A 27226-nucleotide genomic window follows, 5' to 3' on the forward strand; every position below is an offset into this window, starting at 1 on the left:
CTTTCAGTGGATCACTCAGCAAATAATTTTAAATCCCGTTAAGAACAGGACAGAGTTAAATGTTTTGAGTATTTTCAGCTTGTGAGTTTATCCCCTTGATTAAGCTGGTTATTTACACCCAGGTTTCTCAGGATTGTCTTTACACAAATAAAATTTGCAATTGCAATAAATTCTTCATTTTATTATCAATGCTCTTATGCAGCCCATTCTCACCCCCAAGGCGTCACCTAACTGACGCCTTGGGAAGCATTTGGACATGCTTCAATATCTGACGCTTTAGGCGCCCTTTAGCGTCAGTTAGATGACGCCCTAGGATCGCGTGTACCCTGCCCCCACCCCACACCTAAACCTAACCGCGTCCTCTAACTGACGCTTTCCTTTAGCGTCAGTTAGATGACGCCGTAGGATCGCGTCATGTAAGTGACGCTAAAGGGCGCCTAAAACGTCAAATATTGAAGCATGGTCAAAGGTGACGCCTTGGGGTGAGAATGCTTTGTCTTATGTTTCTTACAGTATGCGATGTAAGCATTCAAGTGCATGCATACAGTACAGCACAATCCTGTTTTGTTTATATATTATTATATATTTTTTATTATTATATATTATTATATTATTATTTATATATTTTTGCACTATTTTTTTCATTAATTATATTATTAGCCTGTAATGTGAGAGATAGCTGAATAGGGTTATCATGGCTGGCTTCTATGAAGCATTATCTTTAATGACAGTTACACTACTGCATTAACACAAGTTTGTGGTGATGGCACAGTGGATAAGACACATGCCTTTGGTGTGAGAGACCCAGGTTCAAATCCACTGTGAGACACCAATGTGTCCCTGAGCAAGACACTTAACCCCTAGTTGCTCCAGAGGTGTGCGACCTCTGACATATATAGCAATTGTAAGTCGCTTTGGATAAAAGCATCAGCTAAATGAATAAATGTGTCAAACATGATAATCATGTTATCCAAACAGCATCTTTAATGGAAGCAAGAACATCTGACTTTTGACAAGTAAGGAAAGTTATTATTAAAATCACCTAGAAATAGTGCAGAATCTTACATATTTCTGTTATTCATTTTACAATACATCATAGCGTCTTTATAACTTTTTATTTAAATATTAAACCTGTTTGAATTCCACTGCCCACATTCTTGTATATGGTATGTTTCATATCTGCATACTTGTTTTATAGGCCTAAACAATTCAAATTTCATTTATGTCCGTTATACAAGCGCATATAAGCATTCTAAAATTCCCTATTATCAAATGTTGTCCTAGTGTGCTTGACAGTGTAATTTGGAAAAGCTCTGTTGGCGATGTTAACCTGTGCATGTGTTTTGTGTTTTTGTCTTCTGCAGAGTGGAAGGAGAGGATGAGTGAGTGTGATCAGCTGGGCCAGAGAATATAGCCCTGCTATGTTCTCCTGTGGTCCCTTTATCCTCTGATTCAAACTACAGTGTACTGACATCTGCCACAGGCCATTGGATGAAGTTAAAATGGCCTCCCACAAGCAAAGCTTTCAATGCTTTGACACCATCACAGACGACCCACCTCTAAAGCCCTCTTTCCCCCATGGGCACTGCTCCGCAAGATCCTTCAGAGACTCCTCGGGCTCAACTAGACTGGAACCGCTGGAGGATCGTGCATGTTATCTGTGTGTCGATCACCAGCAGGCCAAGACGATGGCCTCTGGAGCTTACTCGAACCCGTGGTATCATTTGCAGACACATCCACACGCTCAGCAGTATACAAACAGAAGGCCCTTTAGACCTGAGGAAGCTCCTGAACAGAGTGAAGATCACCACCACCATCATCATCACAGACACTCCAGGAAGATTGTGCTTGTGAAAAACAGCGATCCCTCTGTCCGGAGGACCATCGTGCTGCACCGCAAGAGCCTGTGCAGTCTCTCGCTCTTCATGGATGAGGTTTCTGAACTCATGCAGTGTCTCATCAGGAAGCTCTACACACTGCAAGGCCACAAGGTGAGTCTCTTCTGGAAATATGTACAAATGTATCACCGTTTCTACAAAAATATTAGGGAGCACAACCGTTTCCAGCATTGATTAGACGTAGAAATGTTTCTTGAGCTGCAAATCGGCATATTTGATTGATTTCTGAAGGATCACGTGACACTGAACACTAGATTAATGATGCTGAAAATTCAGCTTTGTCATCACAGGAATAAATGATGTTTTAGAATATATTAAAATTAGAAGATAGTGATTTTAAATTGTAATAATATTTCACAATATTACTATTTTGATCAAATAAATGCAGCCTTGGTGAGCATAGAAGACTTGATTAAAATCGTACTGACCCCAAACTTTTGAACGGTAGTGTACTGATGTTTAAGTAATCATTTAAAAAATTTAGTTTGCTAGTTTAAACAAAAAGTATATAACTTATATAAATTAGTTATTTACAAAATCACTTATGAAGGAATTATACTCAACATCCAAGGGGTGTGAGGTGATATAGTCACTACATCAGCAACTTTTTAATGTATTTTGTACTGCTGTACTGTAGATTTGCGGGAAACAAATATGATAATATTAAATAAACTTAAATGTCTGCCTGTAAGACCTACTGTATAAAACCTTAAAAATTCAAGACTTTTCAACAGTTTCAACAGTCTCAAAAACAGCAAACTTCTTTAAAGGGTTAGGCTAGTTCACCCAAAAATGAAAATTCTATCATTAATTACTCACCCTCATGTTGTTTCAACCCCGTAAGACTTTCGTTCATCTTCAGAACACAAATTAAGATATTTTTGATTAAATCTGAGAGCCGGATCACTCCTCCATATACAGTAGGCTTCTTAAGGGATTGAAACTGGCCAGCCCAAAAGTTATGAAAGACATTAGTCCAAGTGACTACAGTGCCTCAATATTTATCAAGTGCCTAATACAGTCCCTAATCTTTAAAAGTTTATCAAGCGACGAGAATACTTTTGTGAGCAAAAAAACAAACAAACAAAAAAAAACTTTATTTAACTATTCATTTCCTTCTCTGCGGGCCTCGACATTTCACGTAGTGAAACTACTACGCAAAGCTTTAAGTTGCATGTCACACGTAGGCTCACTATTGGCCAACGTTGGTCATGTGTGTGAATCATGTGACGTACAACCTAAAAGCTTTGCGTACGTGAAATCTCACCGGCCACGGGGAAGGAAATGAATAGTTCAATAAAGTTTTTATTTATTTTTTTTTTGTTGTTGTTGTTTGCGCACAAAAAGTATTATCTTCATTTGATGAACTTAAGATTGAGCCACTGTAGTCACTCGTACTATTTTAACAATGTCTTTCATAACTTTTGGGCCGGCCAGTTTAGATCCCTTAAGAAGCCTATGGAGGAGTGATCCAGCTCTCAGATTTTTTCAAAAATATTGAAAGTAATGAACAAAATTCTAACGGGGTTGGAACAACATGAGTAATTACTGACAGAATTTTTGGGTGAAATAACCCTTTAAACCTTCCAGACTTCGTCAATCGTTTTTTTTTTTTTTTTAGTGGTTAAAATGTATACATATTACCAAATCTGCATCTTGATTGTTAGCTCAGTTCAATATCACTTCATTTTGAGTTCAGTTCTGAGTGGCACACATCCCTGGAATTCACTGTTTTGATCTGTTCAATGTGGTTGCTCATCCTGCAGATCATTTGCTTTTATATTTTCAAGACATTTCATGCATTCACTCATACAAATAATCAGATAGAATAATAGAGTATGCGTATTTGGTGTGCTGTCTGAGGGGAGGGCTCTCTGTGCTTTGAATTTGGCCCGAACCCAAAGTACTCACCCCATATCACCAGCTGGGACAGTAACCGGCTGAGAGTGAGGAGTTGGTGTGGCAGAGGGATGCAGAAAACTGTAGAGGAACATAGGTGATGTGGCAATGTATATATATATATGAAGAGTTCAGATGCAAAAGCCTCTAAATGCCATTTGAAATTTTCTTCTTTAATGATGATTTTTATCAAACTTGTACATTTAAGTTCAGTGATTTCACTTAAATGGCAATGATAATTACCTATTAATTGTTATTTAAGTGAAATTACTGAATATAAATATACAAGTTTGATAAAAATCATCATTAAAGAAGAAAATTTCAAATGGCATTTAGAGGCTTTTGCATCTGAACTCTTCATATATATATATATATATATATATATAAATATGTATATATATATATATATAGGCCTCATCTCGTGCTGATTGGATATATCATTTGAATATGTTCCTCCAAAACATTAATAAAATATTTAATTTTAACTTGGGTTAACCTTAGTAGTAAAGTACTCACCCTAGCTATTTTTTTTTTTTGTAAACTAACCTAAATTATGTAAGATCAGCTGTTAGTTGGGAGGAGAAGCACATGTGCTAAGGACACAGAGGCCTCTAGTGGTTGAAACTGGATTTTTTTTTTTTTTTTTTTTTTTTTTATCAAGATCTGATAAACAGGTTCGGGAGCAGATAAGTTAGCAAATGTTTTAGCGATCTTTTATTCCTTTGTTTGAAACCATAGCTCCCATTTGAGCTAAAACACATGTTTACAGGAAGCTAAGTATTATGTAAATGATGCCACATCTGACAACTGGAAAGTCCCCAAGCTGTGGGACCTCTGATTTTGAGCTTTTTAAATTAGATTGTTGTGCATTAGTTATTCAAGTCTACCAAAAAAAGTGGCAGTCTCCAAAGATTGGGTTGTTTGATTTATGAAAAGCTCATAATGCTGAGAACAAGATTACTTGAGCAGATCAGTCAGCGTAAAGTTCATTTTAGTCACTATCACTCCCACTTGCGCTTAAGGGCAAATGCCACAGACCACGGAAAGGGAAAAAATAAAGAATTACAGTCTGCAGGTGGTTTGGGTAGATAAGAGGTGGACAGGGTGGCCCAGGCAGTGTAAGAAATAGCCCCTCTGGGACTGAGCTATGGCAACCCTGATAAAAGGTGAGGGGCTAGGGGTTTATACAGCCCCGAGGGCAATCAGAGGCTGTCCCATCAAATCAAGACCTGTCTCTATGTGTTCGCACGCAAGGGTACGGCACGGTATGCCACAGTGCTAATGGTGGCATCACGCTGTACGCAGAGAAAGTGCTGTTCCTTAAGGGGAAACGGGGAACACTTCTTGGCTTGAAGTCCACAGAATGTCTGGAGTCGATCCAGGCATTTCCTGCCCATCAGAGCTGGACTCATTGCTGACTCTGGTCAGCGCTGCTGGTCCTCTATGGTAGAGCAGGCACATCCTATTAGCGCTGCCACAGGCATGTACTTCCCATAGAAAACATGCTGTAAAGTGGCACACACCCCTCCACAGGGGCCTGACTGATACATGGATAACATTACGAATGGCAGCTAGACAATGCCAGAAATAGCTCGACAAGCAGTAGAGTAAAGCTTTATTTGTCACTGGCTGAAAGTTGAACATGTAAGAGAACGAGAACAGAATCCATCAGGTCCCCTGTGCATCTTTGAAGTTTTATCTTGGTTTCACAGACAAGGCTAAAACCTATTCCCAGACATACATCTTAAAACATGCCAGTGCCATCGTTTTGTCACACCGGTAATGTTTTTATTGTAAGGCACGTTTATAAAAGCTACTTAAATGTCCTAATTGAACTAAGGCCTAATTCTGGCTTGGTCTAAGCCCTGTCTGTGAAAAGTTGAGCTTAAGTTGATGGGTAAGGCAAATGACAAAACATCAGCACAGCAGTCTATAGTATATTGTTGGGGCTCCAGGCTGCAAAAAAAAAAAAAAAAAAAAAATATCACAACATTTTTTTAATAATTGTATTTAATTTCTTCATCTAATTTAAGGATAAAAAACAACTAATACAATATTGGCAATATGGTGGTAGTGGGCAGTGGGGGTGGTGATGGTAATGACAATGGTAATAAATAATAAACGTAAATAATAAACGGTAACTTTTTTTACGCATACACACACATACACATAGCTATACTCACTCACATACACACTTAGATCAAACTTAAATCACTCTTATGTCACTTCTGGAATTATGGAATTACAAGATTGCTCACCACTGCACTATGTTGGTTTGTATGTATGTCTGACTGTTTACAGTAATAAAACAAAATAAATGAAAGGGCAACCATCACTAGTAATAATAATAATAATTATAATAATAATAAAAAACACTCAACACTACTTTTTTTCAGCCCAGTCTCATCCCCAATGTGTCATAATGGGTGACACTTTTGAGACTGCGTCTACATTCAACGCACAATGGCACCCTTTAGCGTCAATATGAGACACAGATATGGGCCAGAATGCGCCTCCTAGTAACCCTAACACTACCCCAGACCTAAACCTACCCATAACCAAAGCGTGTTATATTGACGCTAAATGGTGCCATGTGCGTCGGATTTAGACGCAATGTCAAAAGCGTCACTTATATGACGCCCTAGGATGAAAATGCGTTGTTTTTTTTCAAACAAGCAGTAGGCTAATATTCTTACAAAAACAGTAATTTTGCACAAATATGGCCAGGATCACTAAAGTGTGCATCAAATTGATGATAACAGATGGCTATCTTTCTTGAACTGGATATAAACATTTGGATTCTCCAAACAGACTGTTTATACTCTTAATTAGTATAACAGAATTTCATTGTTACTTATTTATGCATGTCATTCTCTTGATTGCCTTGAAGATTTCTCCTGTTTCGTTCATTCTTTTTAAAAATCTTTGAATAAACTTTTCCTGCTGTTCTTGTTAGATATGATCAGGATATTCCTTTACTTGTATTTTTGCACAGCAGTGATGCACCAGCATCCAGAGAATAACTATTAATCTTGCTCAAATCAGAGCTATTTTGAACCAACAGAAGCAGGTCAATGCCATGAAAACATACAGTTTGAGATACTCGCATCCTCTACAGTTCCAATTAATTATCTTCAAATCCGCTGCAAAATGTAAAAGTTTTGAAGATCTAAAACTGCAAAGCATGCAGATTTAGCATAAAGTTAGTATTGTGTTAAAGAGTGGCATGTGATGTTGATGTGTGTATTTTACTCTTTCTCTATTTATACACAGTATATTCTGATTTCATGAGTTTGGAACCTGGTTCAACCTCAGATGTTGTTGGATGACTACAGTCAAAAGGTTATTTGGACAAGACTGAAGCACCATAGTACTCATGTTTCTGGGCTCTTTTCCTTTGTCAAAAAAAAAAAAAAGTTTAAAACCTTAAACTGTTTCAACAAAAATGATTATTTCTTTCCATCCCCAATATTTACACAGTTTATTTAGACAGTTTATTTATTTATACACAGTAACATAAGTTAACACAGCTCAAATGAATGAAGCTCTCAGATTAACAATGATATATGCTGATTGTTCATTGTTTTTTTGTTTGTTTTTTTAAAGAAACATTAATGTATTCACACTAGTTTTTTAATTAGTGATGATGTTTTTTATTGACCTATCACCTTGTTTGTACACTTGCACCGAAAACACCCTGCGTAATGGATCACACACACATTTTCAGATCACTGTTTTCATGATTAAAAATTAGTGTGGGAAAATGTATACACCAGATGGTTTGACTTCCCATGGCCATTAACCTTTAATTGGTATGGCTTCAATCCATCATAGCACATTTCCTCATCAGAATTTGGCAGTTGTAATAATCCCTGCTGTTTAATTTAAGCCAGATATTGCTGATCTCAATCAATTTGATTGTGTCATGTTGTAATCAACCAGCAAGACAGTTATCTAATGTTGAGAGGGATTTGCATGTTTTTCAGATTGACAGTGTGCAAAGTCTGCTGCAGTGCCCGAGCGTTTTGGTTTGTGTGGGACGTGAGCCTTTCCACCCACTCCTGTTGGACAGCTTCAGGAAGAACTCTTACGACAAACTTCCGAGGCTGAACATAAAGCCACGCTCTAGTGTCTGCAGTGATGAAAAGGGGGCCAAGAGAAATGGTAGGTAACACTGCAAAGTCATTTTCTTTATCATACATTTTTCTATAACTTCACAGTAAATATTTATTGTAATTTGTGCTTACTTTCTTGAAGTCAACTTCGGACTAGAAACAAATAGAAGTGTCATCCATCCAAAGTGTGATTCAAGCAAAAGATCAGGAGGACCGTCCACCTCATCTGAAAAGATGTTTCCAAATCGACTTACCAACTTACCTACCAACTCGTTACCTCCAGGGCACAGAGGCGATTGTCCTCATACAGGAGAAAATATGATGGATGATGACATTGAAAAGCGAGTTCTGGTCAACCAAGATGGAAGCCTGTCAATGGAGATGAAAGTGCGCTTTCGACTGTTACACAACGAGACATTGCACTGGTCCACAGAAGTCAAGAAGTCAAAGAGCTCTTTTAATAAATCCCATGATGATGCTTATCCTTTCTCACATTGCAGTGCAGAGAGCTGCTCAGAAGCCGACTCTATCTCTGTTGGTGAAGCAGAGGAGACATCCAGCACCAAATGTTACCAAAGACATTTTGAAGAGCCACATTGCCAGCACTGCTGTGCTCACTGTCAAGAGTATGGCATGTGGAAGAATCCTGTACCTCCCAGTCAAAGATCTGTAAGACGCATCAGATCCTCAAGCTCAAGTGCATCCTCGCGGAGAATAGTGTGCAAGAAGGCATCTACTGACAGCATGCGCACAATGTCCAGTGAAGAGTACACAGAGCATTTAGTGGAAAAGGCAACTTGCATTCAACAGACCATCGAGCAGCAGGGCGACACCATGATTGAAGAATGTACCATCAACCATTGCTGCAGTCGAAGTGAGGTGCGCTCAGTGTCCCCTAAAACAAAGAGCACAAGCGGTATAGAAGACAAGCGTGAGAACATTCACGCATCTGATAATGACGAGAACAGGCCGGATGTCATATCCTCTAACCTTCCTAAAGATCAATTTAGTGTTCAGATCACTCTGCCAGTAGAGGAAGATGAGCGGCCTATATCCGTTGTGAGCACTTCTTCCCAAATTTTAGCATCACTGAAGGAGGACCAAGATGATGAAGAAGTCAGTCTCCCTCCGAGTATCTCGAGAGCATCCCGTGGCCAACAGGAAGATGAGGAGAGCAAAGATGTTGAACCAAGCCCATGTTCTGTTACACCCAGTAAATCACCAAGACCACCAAGCAAAGCTTTATCTTCAGGGCAGTCTAAAACGTCCAGAAGGTTTGCCAGTCCAGAAGTAGGTGATAAAGCGGTCAGGTCTGAAGCATCCGCTTCACCCAAATCTTTGTCTGGCTCAAAAACGTGTGAATGTGTAGTCTCAAAGGACATAACGACTCCAGGGTCTTTTGAATCAAATGGTCAACTAGAAGACATGGATGTTCAAGATACAGAAACAGAAGAAAGAGCACTAAGTGCAATGTCAGCCAAATCAAAAATGTCTACAAAGTCTCTGTCTGAATTATCAGCCCCTTGTGAAAATGATCAAGAGAATACTGAAGTAAATGATGAAATAATAGAGAAGCGATGCTCGAGTGCTATCTCCATAAAATCCAATACCTCTGGAAAATCGAATAAAACAAATCTTTCAAAAGTACAAGTGCAGGATGGAAGAGCACAGAGTGCCATGTCAATAAAGTCGCACAGATCTGACAAATCAAGAAATAGTGAAGTCTCAGACAATGTGTCTGAGGAACACAATTCTGAGGTAAGAACATCGAGTGCCATGTCTGTTAAATCAAATACATCTGTGAGATCCAAACTGTCAGAAAAGTGTTTTGATGAGCTTGCTTATTCAAAGGACAATGTTGAGGAGAGGCCTGTAAGTGCTGTCTCATCTAAATCAAGTATTTCTATTCAGTCTAAAGAGACACAGTCTGCACCTGATGGTGCATCTGAGGAGAGAATAGCAGAGAAAGCGTCAAGTGTTAAATCTGGTACATCAAACAAGTCTGGAATTGAAGATCTGACAAATGATTATCAAATAGAAGAGAGAGTTCACAGTTCCATATCGACACATTCAAATATTTCCGCGAGATCTAGAATGTCAATTGAGCTGAGCGAGCTTGAGGCTGAGCAAGACAGAGCTCCCAGCAGCGTTTCTATTAAATCAACTGTCTCACAAAAGTCTGACATTTCAGAAGCAGCTTATCTTCAAGAAGGAGGGGAATGTTTAAATTCAGTGGATGCTTCAGTGCAATTAAACACACCTGAATCAGCAACTCAAGTGGAGTTACCAGGAGAGAGATCACCAAGCTCTTTGTCATCAATATCAAATATCTCTAAAAGATCCAGAACCTCCAAAATTTCAGAGGCAGACCAGGATGAAGCACAGGAAAATGAGGATGTTCAGGAAAGAGCTTCAAGCACTATTTCTGTAAGTTCTACTATATCTGCAAAATCAAGGAAATCCAAGAAAACCCCAACACCAGGATCAGGAGAAGAAATGAAGGAACGAGTTCCTAGTGTTTTGTCAATCAAATCAAACGGTTCATTGAAATCAAAAAAGTCCAAGATGGAGGAGGAGGAGACAGAAAACAGAGTCTCCAGCGCTTTGTCTGTCAAATCTGAATCCAAGAAATCCAAAGGATCTGGTATGGTAGCAGATATTGTGGCTGATAGAGATGATTTGAGATCTGCAAGTGTGCTGTCCTCTAAATCTAACATATCTGCAAAATCTGTTAAATCAATGGTCTCAGAAAAAGACCAAACGGAAGAACGAGAGGGTGCATACTCGGCACAATCCAATCAGTCAGGAGTCACTGTAAATGATGGAGTTGAAATTGCAGAGGAACGGGCTCTGAGTGCTATGTCATCAAAATCGAATGCTTCTGAAAGACTGAAAAAGTCGAAAAATTTAAAAGTACCATTTGCTTTGCCTGGAGAAGCAGAGCACCAAACAGAGGAACGATCTCAGAGTGCATTGTCAGCAAGATCAAGCGTTTCAACAAGATCCAATAAGTCTAGAATTTCAGATGTTTTAACTGATGAGGTTGTTGATGCAGCAGAAGAAGAAGAAGAAGAAGATGAAGAAGAAGAAGAAGAGAGAGCTTCAAGTGCTTTGTCTGCAAAGTCAAATGTCTCTGCAAAATCAAAAGAGTCAAATGTGTCTGGAACAGATGTCAACACTGATAATAAGGAAAAGGGGGACAGAGTGCCAAGTGCTATGTCAGAAAAATCTGACATTTCTACCAAAACCAGTATCTCTGCAAAATCCAAAGCATCAAAAGTTTCAGAATTACAAACAGAAGAGCCTGATGAAAAATACCAAGAAGAGAGAGCTTCAAGTGCTTTGTCTGCAAAGTCAAATATTTCTGCAAAATCAAAAAAGTCAAATATGTCTGGAACAGATGCCAACACTGATAATAAGGAAAAAGGGGACAGAGTGCCAAGTGCTTTGTCAGAAAAATCTGATATTTCTACCAAAACCAGTATCTCTGCAAAATCCAAAGCATCGAAAGTTTTGGAAGTAGAGGCAGAAGAGCCTGATGAAAAATACCAAGAAGAGAGAGCTTCAAGTGCTTTGTCTGCAAAGTCAAACCTTTCTGCAAAATCAAAAAAGTCAAATATGTCTGCAAAAGATGTCAACACTGATAATAAGGAAAAAGGGGACAGAGTGCCAAGTGCTATGTCAGAAAAATCTGATATTTCTACCAAAACCAGTATCTCTGCAAAATCCAAAGCATCAAATGTTCCAAAAGTAAAGGCAGAAGAGCCTGATGAAAAAGACCAAGTAGAAGAGAGAGCTTCAAGTGCTTTGTCTGCAAGGTCAAACGTTTCTACAAAATCAAAAAAGTCAAATGTGTCTGGAACAGATGTCAACACTGATAATAAGGAAAAAGGGGACAGAGTGCCAAGTGCTATGTCAGAAAAATCTGATATTTCTACCAAAACTAGTATCTCTGCAAAATCCAAAGCATCGAAAGTTTCGGAAGTACGTTCAGAAGAGCCTGATGAAAATTACCAAGAAGAGAGAGCTTCAAGTGCTTTGTCTGCAAAGTCAAACCTTTCTGCAAAATCAAAAAAGTCAAATATGTCTGGAACAGATGTCAACACTAATACTAAGAAAAAAGGGGACAGAGTGCCAAGTGCTTTGTCAGAAAAATCTGATATTTCTACCAAAACCAGTATCTCTGCAAAATCCAAAGCATCGAAAGTTTCGGAAGTACATTCAGAAGAGCCTGATGATGAAGAAAGTGAAGTAAAATCACCAAGTGAAAGATCCAATAAGTCAAATCATCTAGAGGAAGAAGTTCAGAACCTAGATAGACCTCCAAGTGGCATATCACTACTGTCTGAAGCCACACTTGATGAACATGAGATCTCAAATGAGGAAGAAATCCAAGAAAGGGCTCCAAGTGCAGTGTCTGCAAAATCAAATTCGTCTGTAAGATCCAGAGCATCGAGAGTTTCAGAAATAATCATAGTTGAACCAAATGAACAAAAAGTGAAGAGGTCACCAAGTTCGAGGTCATTGAAATCTGTTGTCTCTGGAAGATCTGGTCCAGAAGACCCTGTTAATGAAGATAAACAAAAGGAAGCAAGAACAGAAAGTGCTTTGTCCTCTATTTCTAATATTTCTGCAAGATCAAACAAGTCAGAAGATTCCAAGCTAATTGGAAATGTACAGCAGAGAGCACAAAGTACAGCATCAGTTACATCTAAAACATCTGCAAGATCTCAGAGGTCAAATATTTCAGGAGTTGCTCCTAAAGAAACTGAAAACACAGATACAGGAGATGTTCGATCATCAAGTGCAATGTCTGCAAAATCTTGTGCATCTGAGAAATCAAAACATTCAGAAAGAACTGTGGAGGAGGACGACGAAGCAAATAAACTGGTGGAAAGAACAAGCTCTTTGTCTGTAAAGTCAACCCCATCTACAACATCTGATGCCATTGTTAAATCAAGTGCTGTGCCTACCAAATCAAATGCTTCTGCAAAGTCCCTCCTCTCAGAAGCTGAAGAGCCTGATGGAAGATCAACAAGTGTGGTGTCTAATACATCTGCAGAATCTAAAGTGTCTAAAGCAGGTGTGGATAAAAAACCAAACAGATCAGTTAGTTCAGACTCTGAAAGACTTTTAACACCAACAAGCACCTCAGTGTCTATTGGGATAGTTGAAGACTATGAGGTAGATGATGTTGAGGAAATAGATGAAGGTGCTGTTTCAATGAACTCAAGAACATCTGGTTCATCAAAGACTGAAATATGTGGTAGATCTGACCAGCGTTTATCAGAATCTACAGTGCCAATAACAACTGAAACAACACGGACGCCAGAGGAAAGACCTAAAAGTTTAGCATCGGCTAAGTCAAATGTCTCTGGTAAATCGAAGTCCAAATGCTCTCATTGCAGTTCTACATTTCCCAGAGACCCAAACCAGGACAAAGATGATGTAGCAAGCAATAAATCCTCTAAAACAAAGAATTTAGATACTTCATCTGCCAATGGTTCAGAGAGGCAGAGCACCCCAACCGAAGAGATCCGTCCATCTAGCAAAGCTTCCGGTATGTCTGTACATTCTGAAGTCACGGGTCAAGAGAAAACTGGAAGTCCAGATGTTACCCATAAGTCTCAAAGTGTCTGTTCAAAATGCAGTTCTACACAACAGAAAAGACCAATTTCAAGTGCCTCAGCTAAAGAAGGAAATGTTGCTGAAATAATTAACAGACCAAAGAGTAATATATCCAGTTCATCATCTCATTTAAAAGTAAATGGTCAAAAGAATGATGTTAAAACTACAGTAACTGTCAATGGAAGTAACAACAAATTAAGCACCAGGTCGATACAGAAATTTAAGGACAGTACACCCAGTGGTCAGTCATCTACTACATCTGTTACCTCAGGGAACCATCTCAGTCCTATCCCACCAAAATCTCCCAGAAAATCCCAAAAAACTGTTATTTTACTTTCCGGCTCCAATGACAGCGTGTTATCACAGACCGTTCCTGCTCTAGACCCAAGAGAAGAACACACTGACTGTTTGAATATAGCAGCAGAACAATCTTGTAAATCTAATAGAAATGTCAGTGACATTAAGAGTGAAAAAAGTAGCAAATGTAGGAGAAGGATTGGGAGTGACTCATCTGGCCACAAGATGGATGAAGACATGTCTGAGCTGAGTCCTTCTTGCCTGCCAAATGCCTCCCCAACTGAGGTGGTAAACGAATGGCTGAGGAAAATCCCATCAGACACTACCTTGTGTGATTTAGGCGATGAATTTCACGACAACTTTGATTCAATAGAACCCCTCTGCACATCGCATGTGCCTTCAGAAAATGAAAATAAACATGAAACTTTGCGACATGGCATAACCAAGCTTGAAACACAACCTGAGATGGAAGATGCTAATGTGATGAATGCAGAGGGAGACAAAAAAGTTGCTGAGGGTGATCACTCTCAGAAGGGAGAAGAGCCGAAAATGTTTAATTCCTCAGTTCTGGTGATGAAAGTCTTGCTGAGCTCCAAACTAAACAGATGCAATAGCTTACCAGAGGTGTCCCATGTATATGGACGTAAGCTCAGTACATCAGCGCAAGGCCTTCTGGATTGTTTGGCAAATCTACAGTTGTTAGACTTTGGTTCTAGCCATGAAGATGGTAAAAAAGAAAAATACCAGGAGCTCATGAGCATACTTAAGTCCCTTTGGCTTTGTGACCCCACAGACAGTAAGAAGACATCTGAGGAAAGAAACAACCATCTGGACAAGGAATTCAAAGCCAGGTCATCATCAGGGGTAGATGTTAACAGTGGCTCAACAGGTTCTGGGAAAAGTAGTGTCAATGACGGCACCCAAGCCCAAATCAATACAGAATGTGAAGGCCTGGATACCCTGACAAAGGTAGAGGAAGTTGATGAAACTGTGGAAGAGGAAGCTTCAGAAACACCAGTCTCAAATGATGATTCAGCCAGTCAAGCTCAGAGGACCCCAGAGACTAAGGACACAGTTGAAGAGAAGCTAAAAGATGTCCGAGGCTCTGACGAGACTATCAGAAATAACGATAGTCCAAGGGAACTCATTGAAACACCCATTTCATCAAACAAGAGTTCTGGAAATAATAACAATGAAACTGAATCAGACCGTCAAGAGGACACAAGTTCAAGCAGTGCTCCAACACTACAAAGAGGTAATTTTTCAAAAAGGCTTTCTCAAGACCCTGATCCTGTATGGGTTCTGAATTTATTGAACAAATTAGAAAAACAATTTATGACAAATTATGTTGCTGCAATGGCTGAGTTTAAAGTCCGTTGGAATCTGGATGACAATGAGCAGCTTGACGTCATGATAAGAGAATTGCAAGATGAAGTCCGCAGACGGATACAAACGAGTATTGACAGGGAACTAAGAAAAATCCAAGGCAGAGCTGGAAGACCAAGACCACCGAAAGAGACAATGTCACGTGAATCTACCGTTCAAACGGAGCAAAAGCGGAGGCGCCTGAAAGTAATGCGCAACCAATCAATTGATCCGCAACCTAAAAGTGATGATGATAACACTATGACAGGGACTGATTTCAGTGATCAACGTAGCGATGATGAATATTGTCCTTGTGACACATGCTTGAAAAAGAAAATGGCTTCCAAACAAGTGTTACCTGTGGAAATGATGAACTCTGCCCCTGTGATGATGGACTTTGATTTGAGAAGAATTCTCCAGACAAAGAAATCGTCTCCTACCAATGAAAACATCGGGGAGATTCCCAGTGAATCTACAGTCAGTAAGAAGGAGAGAGAACATGTGGTGCTTCAGGCTGTCAAAGAGGAGGATGAGAAAGAAGGGGTGAATAAAGAAATGTTTGCTCCCAGTGACCAAGAATTTAAGGAAGATTATGAAAAACAAGAAAGTGAGGAGGGTGGAGAGGAGGACAATGCCTCCAGCACTTATGAAGAGGACAGTTCTGTGAAACAAGCAAAAATCGGGGAAATTGCTGAGATGTCTAATAACACGATTTCAGCACAACATAAGGGAGCAGAACAAGATGAAGAGCAAGAGCAAAATGATGAGACTGATTCTAATGAAATGTCTGTCAAAGAAAGTGAAAGCAGTTCTAAGATCAATGATGAATTAGATGAAGATGTGGCAAATGATGACATTAGTGAATTTGATGATATAATGCAGGCTGAAACAGCAAAGGAGGAAGCACCTGAAGAATACGCTGAGGAAGAATCAGAGGAGCTGGACGAAACAGCTTATGAAGAGGGTGAGACCACTGGTGAAGATACTGTAGAGAACAGGCAGAATGCTAAAGTACTAGCCGCTGAAGAGCATGACATAGCTGGTAATGAAACTGCAGAAGATGGAGAGACTGCTGAGGGTGAAACAGTAGAAGATAAAACTTTAGATGATGGACAAACTCCAGAAGAAGAAACCACTAGAGAAGATAAAATAACTGAAGATGAAACTGGAGAAGAAGGTGAGACAGTTAATGACAAAACTGCAGAAGAGGATGAGGTGGATGAACATTTTACTGCAGAAGATGGACAAACAGCTGAAGATGAAACTGGAGAAGACAAAACTGCAGAAGAGCATGAGGTGGATGAAAATGACACTGCAGAAGATGGACAAACAGCTGAAGATGAAACTGCAGAAGAGGATGAGGTGGAAGAAAATTTTACTGCAGAAGATGGACAAACTGCTGAAGATGAAACTGGAGAAGACAAAACTGCAGAAGAGGATGAGGTGGATGAAAATGACACTGCAGAAGATGGACAAACCGCTGAAGATGGAACTGCAGAAGAGGATGAGGTGGAAGAAAATTTTACTGCAGAAGATGGACAAACTGCTGAAGATGAAACTGGAGAAGAAGGCGAGACAGTTAATGAAAACACTGCAAAAGAGCATGAGGTGGATGAAAATTTTACTGCAGAAGATGGGCAAACGGCTGAAGATGAAACTGGAGAAGACAAAACTGCAGAAGAGGATGAGGTGGATGAAAATGACACTGCAGAAGATGGACAAACAGCTGAAGATGAAACTGGAGAAGAAGTTGAGAAAGGAAACAACAACAGTGTAGAAGAGGATGAGGAGGTTGAAAATGAATCTGCAGACAATGAACAAACTGCAGAAGATGAAACTGGAGAAGAAGGTGAAACAGTTAATGACAACACTGCAGAAGAGGATGAGGTGGATGAAAATTTTACTGCAGAAGATGGACAAACAGCTGAAGATGAAACTGGAGAAGACAAAACTGCAGAAGAGGATGAGGTGGATGACAATGTTACTGCAGAAGATGGACAAACAGCTGAAGATGAAACTGGAGAAGAAGTTGAGAAAGGAAACAACAACAGTGTAGAAGAGGATGAGGAGGTTGAAAATGAGTCTGCAGACAATGAACAAACTGCAGAAGATGAAACTGGAGAAGAAGCCGAGACAGTTAATGACAACACTGCAGAAGAGGATGAGGTGGATGAAAATGACACTGCTGAAGATGACACTGGAGAAGAAGTTGAGAAAGGAAACAACAATAGTGTAGAAGAGGATGAGGAGGTTGAAAATGAATCTGCAGACAATGAACAAACTGCAGAAGATGAAACTGGAGAAGAAGTTGAGACGGGAAATTACGACACTGAAGAAGAGCATGAGGCGGCTGAAAATGAAACTGCAGAAGACAGTGATACAGCCTCAAAGGATGGACAAACTTCTGAAGCAGAAACTGCTGGAGAGGATAAAATAACTGAAGATGAAACTGCAGAGGAGGATGAGACAACTGCTAAAAGTGAATCTTTAGAAGATGGACAAACTGAAGCAGAAACTGCTGGAGAGGATATAATAACTGAAGATGAAACTGCACAGGAGGGTGAGACAACTGCTAAAATTGAATCTGTAGAAGATGGACAAACTGCTGGCGAGGATGACATAACTGAAGATGAAACTGTGGAGGGTGAGACATCTGCTAATAATGAATCTGTAGAAAATGCTGAAGATGAAACTACAGAAGATGGTGATACAGGTGATAATCAAACTGCAGTAAAGGATGAGACAGTTAATGATGACACAGTAGAAGAGTGTGAGATGGCTGAGAATGAATCTGTAGAAGATGGGCAGACTGCTGAAGCAGAAACTGCAGGAGAGACTGATACAGGTGATGATGACACAGCAGATGTAGGGACCGCTGAAGCTCAAACTGAGGTGTCTGAAGATAAAGCAACTGTTGAAGATGGCACCACAGCAGAAGACAAGAATGCTGAGGAAGAACTGGCAGAGCGAAAGCAAACACCTGATCATGAGACAACTGTAGACGAGAGAGACAAAAGTCAATCGGACGTTGAGGAAGTCAGTTGTGGAGCAGCAGAGGAGGAGGAAGACATTCTTTCTAACCCTGAAGATGCAGAGTGTCTTGATGATTTGACTAATCTTGAGGTGGTTGAAGACGAAACATCTCTTAAGAACAAGGGTGATGTTGTCCTACATAGTGTTGATGATAATGGCGAAGAAAGTGAGACAGAAGATGATGTTGTGGAGATAATTGCAAATAAATGTGGTCTTGTGGCCAACATTGGTGAATCAGATGAAGCTGGTGATGAAGCTGAGGATGATACCGAGCCAGATTTGGAGACAGATGAAGGGGAACATGATGGCAACACTCCAGCTTTACAGCCTGTTGTAGAGCCAAAACAAATGGATGAAAAACCAGATGGGGAAGCTTTATCTAATGCTTTGGTAGAGTTTGAGGATGGGGGTGATGCTGATGGAGAGGACTCGGAAACAGAAGAACTCAGCCAAGTCGTGGAATCAGAGGGCAAACCACAGGAAAAAACTCCACGTAAAACCTTCAAGATGCTCGTTCATGCTGTGAATTTCCTCACACTCTCAGCCACTGGACAACCAGAGAGGAGGGAAGAGTGTAATGAACATGAAGTTGAAGATGAAGAGACTCGAGAGGATGAGAGTGATGATGCAAGAGGGAGTTCTTGTGTGGAAAAAGACGAGGTTGAAGAGTTGAATGGAAATGAGAAGGGCAAGCTCTCAGATATTACAGAGGATACAGCAGAGGAAGAGCAGGACCAGACAAATGAGAATAATGATGATTCAAAGGACAGTGAATGGGAATCATCTGAAAATGCCTTGCAAAAGCAGATGACAAAGTCATCCATGGAATCTCAGCCAGGTTCCATCGAAGAAGTTCACGAGGAACTGACAAAGAATCAGAACGGTTTAAATCATCTGAAAGCCAACCCGTAGAATCATTCCTCGACATCAGAGAAAAGAATGAAAGATAGTTTTGAGCATGTGAAAATGGTTCCAGAGAGGTTATTTCTTTATTATAATTAGACCGTATAAATACTTTAAACCTAAATTGAGGTTTTTTTTTTCTCAGTAGCCCTTTCGACCTCTTATTTTATTTATTTATTTAATATAATATTTAATATTATAAAGCTATTTCTAAAAAATGATGCACTTTACTTATGATTCCATTGTACTGTATATGCAGATTATATATGCAAACGCACAGCATTACTGCTCAGGTACTGTAAAAAGGGAATTTCTGAAATTTGCACAGGAAGCTCTTCTAGCTTTATGGTAAAAACTTGTTTAGAACTGTATTAAATGTATTTCAAAACAACATATGTAATTGCAGTTATTCGTATAAAACACTTGGTTGTAAGCCTTAGCCATGTGGAATAAGGAACTGCTGATAAAGGATTACAAATATTTAATGTATGTGTGTGCTGCTTTACAAGTGTACTAAAATGTCCCTTTATTTACTGTAAATGCACTGCAAATGGAAAATCACATGGTGACATGTAAGGAAAGGCCTGACCTGTGTGTATGAGTGCAAAAGAATGAATGAGTGTTGAATTGACAGAGTGTTTAATGTGGTTTTCATATTTGATTGTAGGAGATCATTAAAGTAAAGGTAAAGGAAAAACATTTGAACCCCTGCTAAATCGCATAAAAGAAAGTCCACCATTGGGCTTAATCAGAATTTGTACAGTAATGCTTGCTTTTAAAGTAAGTACTAAATGCAGATGTACACCAAAAATCACCCATATTACAGTATTATGAGAATTGAGGTGTACACGTTAAGATACGCCTTAGATGTTTTGCCACAACACAAAGGATTGTACATCTAAAAGGATTATATGTTCTTATGTGTTCACACAAAACTTTAGTGAACACTCTCAGAAAAAAAGGTATAAAAGCTCTCACTGGGGCTGTACCTTTTCAAAAGGGAAAACTTTTGTCCATTTTAGGTGCTAATATGGACATTAATGTGCTAATATGTACATTTAAGGTGGTAAAATGGACATTTAGGTGCTAATATGTACATTGTAGTTGCTAAAGTGGACATTTAGGTGCTAATATGTACATTTTAGGTGCTAAAATGTACCATTAAGGTACCAATATGCATCCTTTAAGTACTTCTGAAAAGGTACAGCCCCAGTGATAGCTTTTTTTCTGAGAGCGAAGTGTGAAGGATGTCACATTCATTCGGAGGGAAAGTGAAGTGATGTACATGTGGTTCCTTTATTGCAGTGTCTTTTCTGCTGGCCAAAAGGTAATGGTTAACTTAAATTTAATCGATTCCTTGTGACTTCAATGTATTAAATTCCTGCCTTTTTAAATGCATCATTTTGGTTTTAAATATGAGTTCTTGTTTAAAAACAATATAGAAGTATATTTAGGTTGGGCTTAGACTGCGAGTAGTAATCTCTGATGTATCATGCATGTTACTGTTTTATAATTATTTATTTTTGTTTACCTTTCAAATGACAAAAAAAGATTGGAGTAGATAAGTGGCTATACTTGTAGAGGTTTATTTCTAAAAAAATATGCATTTTTCCAATTTTAAGGTCTAAATCTCTAGGATGTACTCTACATGTCTACATATAGAATACTTCCAAAGGATTGCTTAATTGAATTATGGGGTCATTGTTATTTAAGTCGACGTGTGGCTGAAGCATTAAGCACTAATGACACCTTGCAGAGATGTCAGCCATACTTGTACATTTGACCTACCTAGCCTGAAAGATTATATAATAGACTTTACTCTTTCATTAGTATTCTAATCTCTTTCTAGTCACTTAAAATACATTTTCTTACTGTAAAATGCATGTGCAATGACAGACACCTTATCAATCTTCCGTAACTCTGGAGTCCACTCGCGTTACAAATGCCCTGTTGCTTTGGTCACTGTGCCTTTCAGAAGTTAAGAGGAAAATTATTTCAAGGGAGCTGACTTTGTCTCTGAACCTTCAATAGATCATACTATGACATTAATGACAAAATAAAAAATGCCCCCTGAAAATATTGAAGGTGAAAATCAGCAAACTATTAATAACCCGACTCACCTCATCCATCAACCACCTAGTTAAGAGTCAATTCCCAGCCAGTGAGAGATCTGAAACAACCTGCATTTTGTTTTTCCTCCCTAACTTCGCTGTGTTTTTAACAGGCCGGCCAGTTCACCGAACAGGGGCAGAGCCCAAGATTCCACGACAACTCCAATTACTCAAGCTCACACCCCCTAATATGGCATCACCTTTTACAATCCTTTAGTCTAAAATTGATATTTGCAGACTAAATGGTATGTATATTCTGGGACTTTTAATTACTGTCTCTTTCTGACAGGGTAAGTGTGTGGCTGGTTATTTGAAACTGTCCTAAGAGACTTCATTCCCTGCCTTCGCAGTGCTGGAGTCATAGGTATATACAGCCCCATTGGACAAGTCTGATGGATGGTCCTCTCTTGTTGAGTTTCCATCCTCTGCTTCCGGAGGGAATGTGACATAAATAATTGGTGTCACTCCCATCGACCGAGTGCCACACTCGAAGGCGGGGCTGAAGCAGCCGACAAAACACAGCTGTCTAATCTCGCAAGTTCTCACAATATCCTAGAGTGCCTTCCATCTCTTTACAAAGAGAGAGTCCGTTTGCATTTCAGCATCATGTAAAGACGGACCAGTGGAAGAGAACATAGTTATGTTTGCATGCCAGTTTACAGAGAATACAGAAAGATATTGCTTTTCCCTGTTAACTTTGTAATCATTTGAAAGCTATAGTCAAATGGTGAAACAGAAACTGCTTTATTTGCTTTCAGTCTTAAAAGGGTGCGAATAAACAACAACAACAACCTTAAATCAGGAAATGATATCATAGAACCCCTGGTCAATAAGTCTATTAAAATATCAGATAGGATTTTACCTTTTTAAGGAAAGGGGTTCAGGTTATTAAATACAAAGAAAAATTTTGAGAAAATACAACTTTTAGTTAAAGGTACAATATGCCAGATTGTTTCGCCACCAGGGGTCGCTAACCTCGTACAATAGCAAAGGCGTATATTAATGACACATATTCCGCATTAAGCGGAATTATGGATCTTGTCGTCAGGCTGATGGATCTTTTATGGATGAGTGAATACATTGATGTTTTTAACATGACTGTGGTATGAAGCAGGGGCGATTGCTAGACGTATACCAGCACCACACGCAACGCAAGTCCCGTGGATATAAAGGAATAAGGACATTTAATTCTACCGAACTACACGCTGAATTACTCACACAGGTCAGTTTATTAGAGGAATTAAACTAACGCAGCGCTGCTTCACTTGCTCTAACAGTTTCACTATCACAGTAAACGGCATTTGTGTGTGTTGAATGTTGTTATTTAACTTAGGTTGTTTGTTTGTTGGCTGTATAAGACTAAGCTAGATTAACATTAGAGAATAACATACAGATCATATTCTAACTTTTCATCATGTTGAACTATATAACATTGATTAGTTTTGTATACATTGATTTGCTCGCCTGTTTGCTCAAGTAACATGTAACACTCTCGTTTCTGTCAAGTCGAAGTCAGTCACGGACGTGAACGTCTCGCGTCTGTCGCCATGGTTACTAGCAGTACGAGGTCAAACCTGACGGAAACCCGGGGTAACGCGGATATGACGTCATTGACTGGCGACTCCTCACCCCTGCTCACACGCCCTGTTGCCTTGGTTAAAAATCTCAATTTTCTCACGATTTACAAATAGTTGGAAACATTTGGGATATTGTAAGTAATCAACTAAACAAAACATATAACATTGGCCTAGTGGTTTTGGGATATTTTACTGCAAAAATCCTGCATATTGTACCTTAAACGTTCTTTACAACCATATGGAACCAGTAATTCAAGAAACACATTTCTGAGAACACTTTCCCCCCTTTTTTATTTCTACTGGTTAAATACTATTTAAACTTAAACTTCAGTCAATTAAGTCTCACATAGGTAGTTGCTTACCTTATACAGTATGTATTAGGAATATGATGATAATAATGCATCATAATCAAAAAGTGATGACAGACCAATGTGTCCCTCTAGAAGTCAAGCATACAGTGAGATTGAAGTTCACTGCTTCTCGCAGGGATCAAATCTGCCACATTCCCCCCATATATATATCTATATATATATATATATATATATATATATATATATATATATATATATATTACCATTTAAAAAAAAAATCCTGAAGGGTTTAGAAAGCCAAATGAGGAATAGTTACTATGAGATTATAAATTCGGTTCCCCTTTTTTGTCCACCTGTGCAGCACTGAGCTGGTGTCCATGGTTTCCCAAACATGGCTGTATATGTGGATAAATAAGAAGACTTGCTGGAGGAAGCACCTGCTCCCTGATAGGGGGGCTATTTCCACCCCCAACACTGCGCTATACAGACATCTATTCCGGAGGATAATGCAAGGGGTTTTTCCCTGTTTTTCCCTGTTTACCTTTGAGTGTTATGCCTTTAGCCAGCTGCAAAGACCAGCTTAGTGTGACTCTACACTCTCATGCTTGCAGATGTTCCAGGAAAAACAAGTGTGCCAGCCTGTCGGTCAGGAGAAGAGCCATTTAAAGCTGTGCGCCAGGACTTCCTGCCTCACACATACAGGTGGATGTCAATTACAAGTGTAACAGAGGTCAGAGGACACTTGTCAATTTAAAAAAGACTATTTTATGTTAAGTAATTTAAGTCTTTCTCGTCCACCTTTTCAATATATATATACAGCATATATACTTTATATATACTGTATATATAATTTATGTATACAGTATATATAATTAATATATAAATAATATACTGTATATAGTTTTAATGGCTGATTCTGCAAATATTTGCCTAATGTTGCTGACTGTCACTGTATTTTTGGAATGTATACGATAATTGATCACACACTGTAATAAGTACAGTATATGATCAATATGGCATGTTTTTACATTAACAACATTATATACTGTAACTATTTCAACATTTTTTTTTTTTACAAATTATACAAGATTCAACTAAAGTCAGTTTTAAATCATTCAAGTTGAAATGTACAGTACAGCCAATTTAATTCTGCTCAGAAATTTAGGCAACTGAACTTGAAAATTATTACAATGTACATTACACGTTATAATTTGTGTATATGACAAATTATAATGTATACTGTACTGCCGGAATTTGCAAAAACAATTTTCACAGTCACTATTTTTGTTTAAAAAAAAAATAATAAGAAGAAAATCTGACAACTATTTTTTTTCCATAACACTGCAAAGGGTTATATATCACAACAACAAAGGGTTGGAGCACAATCAAGACACAAATCCAGGAGAATAAGCCAATCATTGATCATTGTATCAGTCCTGGCATGTCTTTTTACACTAGGATATGGCTCCAGTGCCAAGGACGTGTCTTTTCAGACTACCAACTCCTAACAAAAACTGATTCCACATAGGAAGTACCATGTATAAAGCAGTCCTGGAAGCCAGGGCTAAACAACAAGCCCTTGAGACCATTGTTCAGTGTTATTGTAACTGATGTGTCCATGGTCTCATTTAATAAAGGACGAATAAATGAGTGAGTCCTTGTCCGGCTTGATGTGTGAGAGGGGCAGAGGAGTTTTCCCACACGGTGAGAGGAAGAGAGAAAATGTTCTCACAGTACGCTGCTTTCCCCTCTTCCACTGAGGAAGCACCCTACAAGGCTGTGAATAGGGGATCTCTCTCTTTTGTCCTCAGGTGCTGCTTGATTGGCACAGTTAGGAGTGGGTGAACGCAAACCGTGTGAGAGAGCAGACTCTCACATCAATCTACTAGGCCAACCTGTTGTTTTATGCAGACGAGTTCATAGTCTTCCTAGATGCACATGCACTAGCAATTTTCACTTAGACTAGTTTTCACACAGGCACGTTTTCACTTTATTGCAGTAACAATTACGTTTTAAATAAAAAGTCAAATGAGACAAAAGTGTTTTTCTCTAGTAGCAACTTTAATTTAAAAACAGTTCAGACTCCCTTAAAGTAGTAGTTCACTTTTCAAATAACTTTTGCTGATAATTTACTCACCCCCTTGTCATCCAAGATGTCCATGTCTTTCTAACTGCAAACGGTTTTCCAACTGCAAACTGTTCAAAGGGCTTTAAACGATTCCAGGTGATGAATAAGGGTCTCATCATGCGAAACGATCGCTCATTTAAAAAAATAATAATAAAAATATAGCTGCGAGCAGCGATGGCGGGCCCAAGCCGGTGGCACCGCAACCCCGGCTCCTTTAGTTACCTAAAGGCACCGGGGTGGCGGTGCCGATGGCTTTGGCCCTTTCATGATTAAATGTTAAAACGGCTTGCCATAGTCTGTCATTTTGACTAGTCACAATTATGTTACAGATATCTTAAATGATAATACAAACTATCCAAAATGTAATTACGACTAGACAGAAAGACATTGTTAATATCTACAATGTTAATTTCCGGATAGGCAAACTTAGCTTTTAAATGTTAAAAGGGCTTGCCATACACGGACGTAGGCTCAGAGAGAGTCTCACCATATTCAAACCAAAATATCTGACTTCCTCTTGGTCTGAGCTAATGACTATGAATTAGAAAGTTGTCTGGCTTGATGAGTACAATGTATATAACGATTTTTGTAACTGTAGATAAAAATAACAACCCCACTTTTGTCAAAAGGTGTCGCTATTTAGTCCCTGCACCATGCCCGTTTCTGAAACTTTGCACATGTCTACTGGCTAATAAATGTGATGTGTCTGTTGAGTTTCATGCAATTTCAAGCATGCTAAGAGTCTCAAAAGCATCCTAAAATAATTTCAAAGTTTGAAGCTTTGCCACGGCAACAGTTTAAAAGATATCAAGAATCCATTCACAGGTCTACATCTACCGTATGTTTACATTATACAGATGAAGTTTTTCATCTGTTTTTCATCATTATACAGATGAAGTTTTTCATCTGTTTACATTATACAGATGAAGTTTTTCATTCATATTATTACATGCAAGCGTGTTTGATTTATGGACCAAGTTTTCGGACCCCGTTCCAGGGGGCGCTGTCTAGCCCCCCTGCCACGCCTAGGTACCATCTTCAGCCCGGGCCTGATGGCTGTGGGATATGACCTGTGTGCAAAGTTTCAAGAGTTTTCAAACCCGTTAAGGGCCTCAAAAGCCATTAAGAGTCTCAAAATCATCAAAAAAAAAGAATTTTAAAGTTTGATGCGTTGCCACGGCAACAGTATCAAAGATATCAAGAATCCATTCACAGGTCTTCATCTGCCATGTATTTACATTATACAGATGAAGTTTGAAGCAAATTGGGTAAAAATAAGAGGTTGATTTCAAAGCATTTTGAAAGTGACACACTTCCTGCTGCCAGTTGGTGGCGCTATAACTTTGACTCGAAATAGTCACATCCATGTGATCGTCCTCTTACAGCGAACACACTGATGAAGTTTCATCAAGATATGTTAATGTATGCTGAAGTTATAACACACTTCCTGTTTCACGTTTCTCGCCATAATTTCGTTTCCTCGCCACGGCCAAACCGTTTGAGATATCAAAAATCCCCTCACAAACTTTCATCCTCAATGTCTTGACTTCTTGCACACCGAGTTTGGTTGTGATTGGTAAACACATGCGTTGTAATTTGATGTATTTCTCTTAGGACAACTATTCAAACAACCCATAATTCTCAACTTCCATTTTAATTGTCGTAAAACTTAGAGCACGAAAGTTGTTTGGCCTGATGTGATCTATAATTGTACCGAGTTTCATATTAATTCACGCAAGTGTGTTTGATTTATGGACAAATGTTCGAATCCCAGTCCAGGGGGCGCTGTCGAGCCGCCCTGCCACGCCCGATGACCAGCTTCAGCCCGGCCCTGATGGCCATGGGTTCTGACCCGTGTGCAAAGTTTCAAGAGTTTTAGAGGATGTTAAGGCCCCCGAAAATGCCAGAGAAGTCGCACACAGCAAATAAAGGGTTAAAATTAACCTGACAGGCGCCCCTCC

At 39.2% G+C, this 27226-nt stretch overlaps 2 protein-coding genes across 2 annotated transcripts; both read left to right on the forward strand.

The window, feature by feature from the left end:
• The first annotated feature begins 1377 nt into the window (after positions 1-1377).
• LOC148976840 (retinitis pigmentosa 1-like 1 protein) lies at positions 1378-7969 on the forward strand. The gene is made up of 2 exons (XM_089118265.1): positions 1378-1991; positions 7784-7969. Exons 1-2 carry the CDS (start codon positions 1503-1505, stop codon positions 7967-7969), a joined length of 675 nt encoding a protein of 224 aa, XP_088974391.1. The 5' UTR covers positions 1378-1502.
• On the forward strand, positions 7873-19632 carry LOC120493614 (uncharacterized). Its single transcript, XM_039692316.2, has 2 exons — positions 7873-7961; positions 8055-19632. Exon 2 carries the CDS (start codon positions 8147-8149, stop codon positions 19145-19147), a length of 11001 nt encoding a protein of 3666 aa, XP_039548250.2. The 5' UTR covers positions 7873-7961; positions 8055-8146; the 3' UTR covers positions 19148-19632.
• Positions 19633-27226: the final 7594 nt, after the last annotated feature.

This window comes from Pimephales promelas, chromosome 13 (assembly GCF_988280905.1).
Source record: "Pimephales promelas chromosome 13, fPimPro1.hap1.1, whole genome shotgun sequence".
Lineage (NCBI taxonomy): Eukaryota > Metazoa > Chordata > Actinopteri > Cypriniformes > Leuciscidae > Pimephales > Pimephales promelas.

Coding starts and splice junctions, on each gene's coding strand:
- LOC148976840 (XM_089118265.1), top strand. CDS start 1,503: ATGGCCTCCCACAAGCAAAGCTTTCAATGCTTTGACACCATCACAGAC. Junction 1,992..7,783: donor ACACACTGCAAGGCCACAAG/GTGAGTCTCTTC, acceptor CATGTTTTTCAG/ATTGACAGTGTGCAAAGTCT.
- LOC120493614 (XM_039692316.2), top strand. CDS start 8,147: ATGTTTCCAAATCGACTTACCAACTTACCTACCAACTCGTTACCTCCA.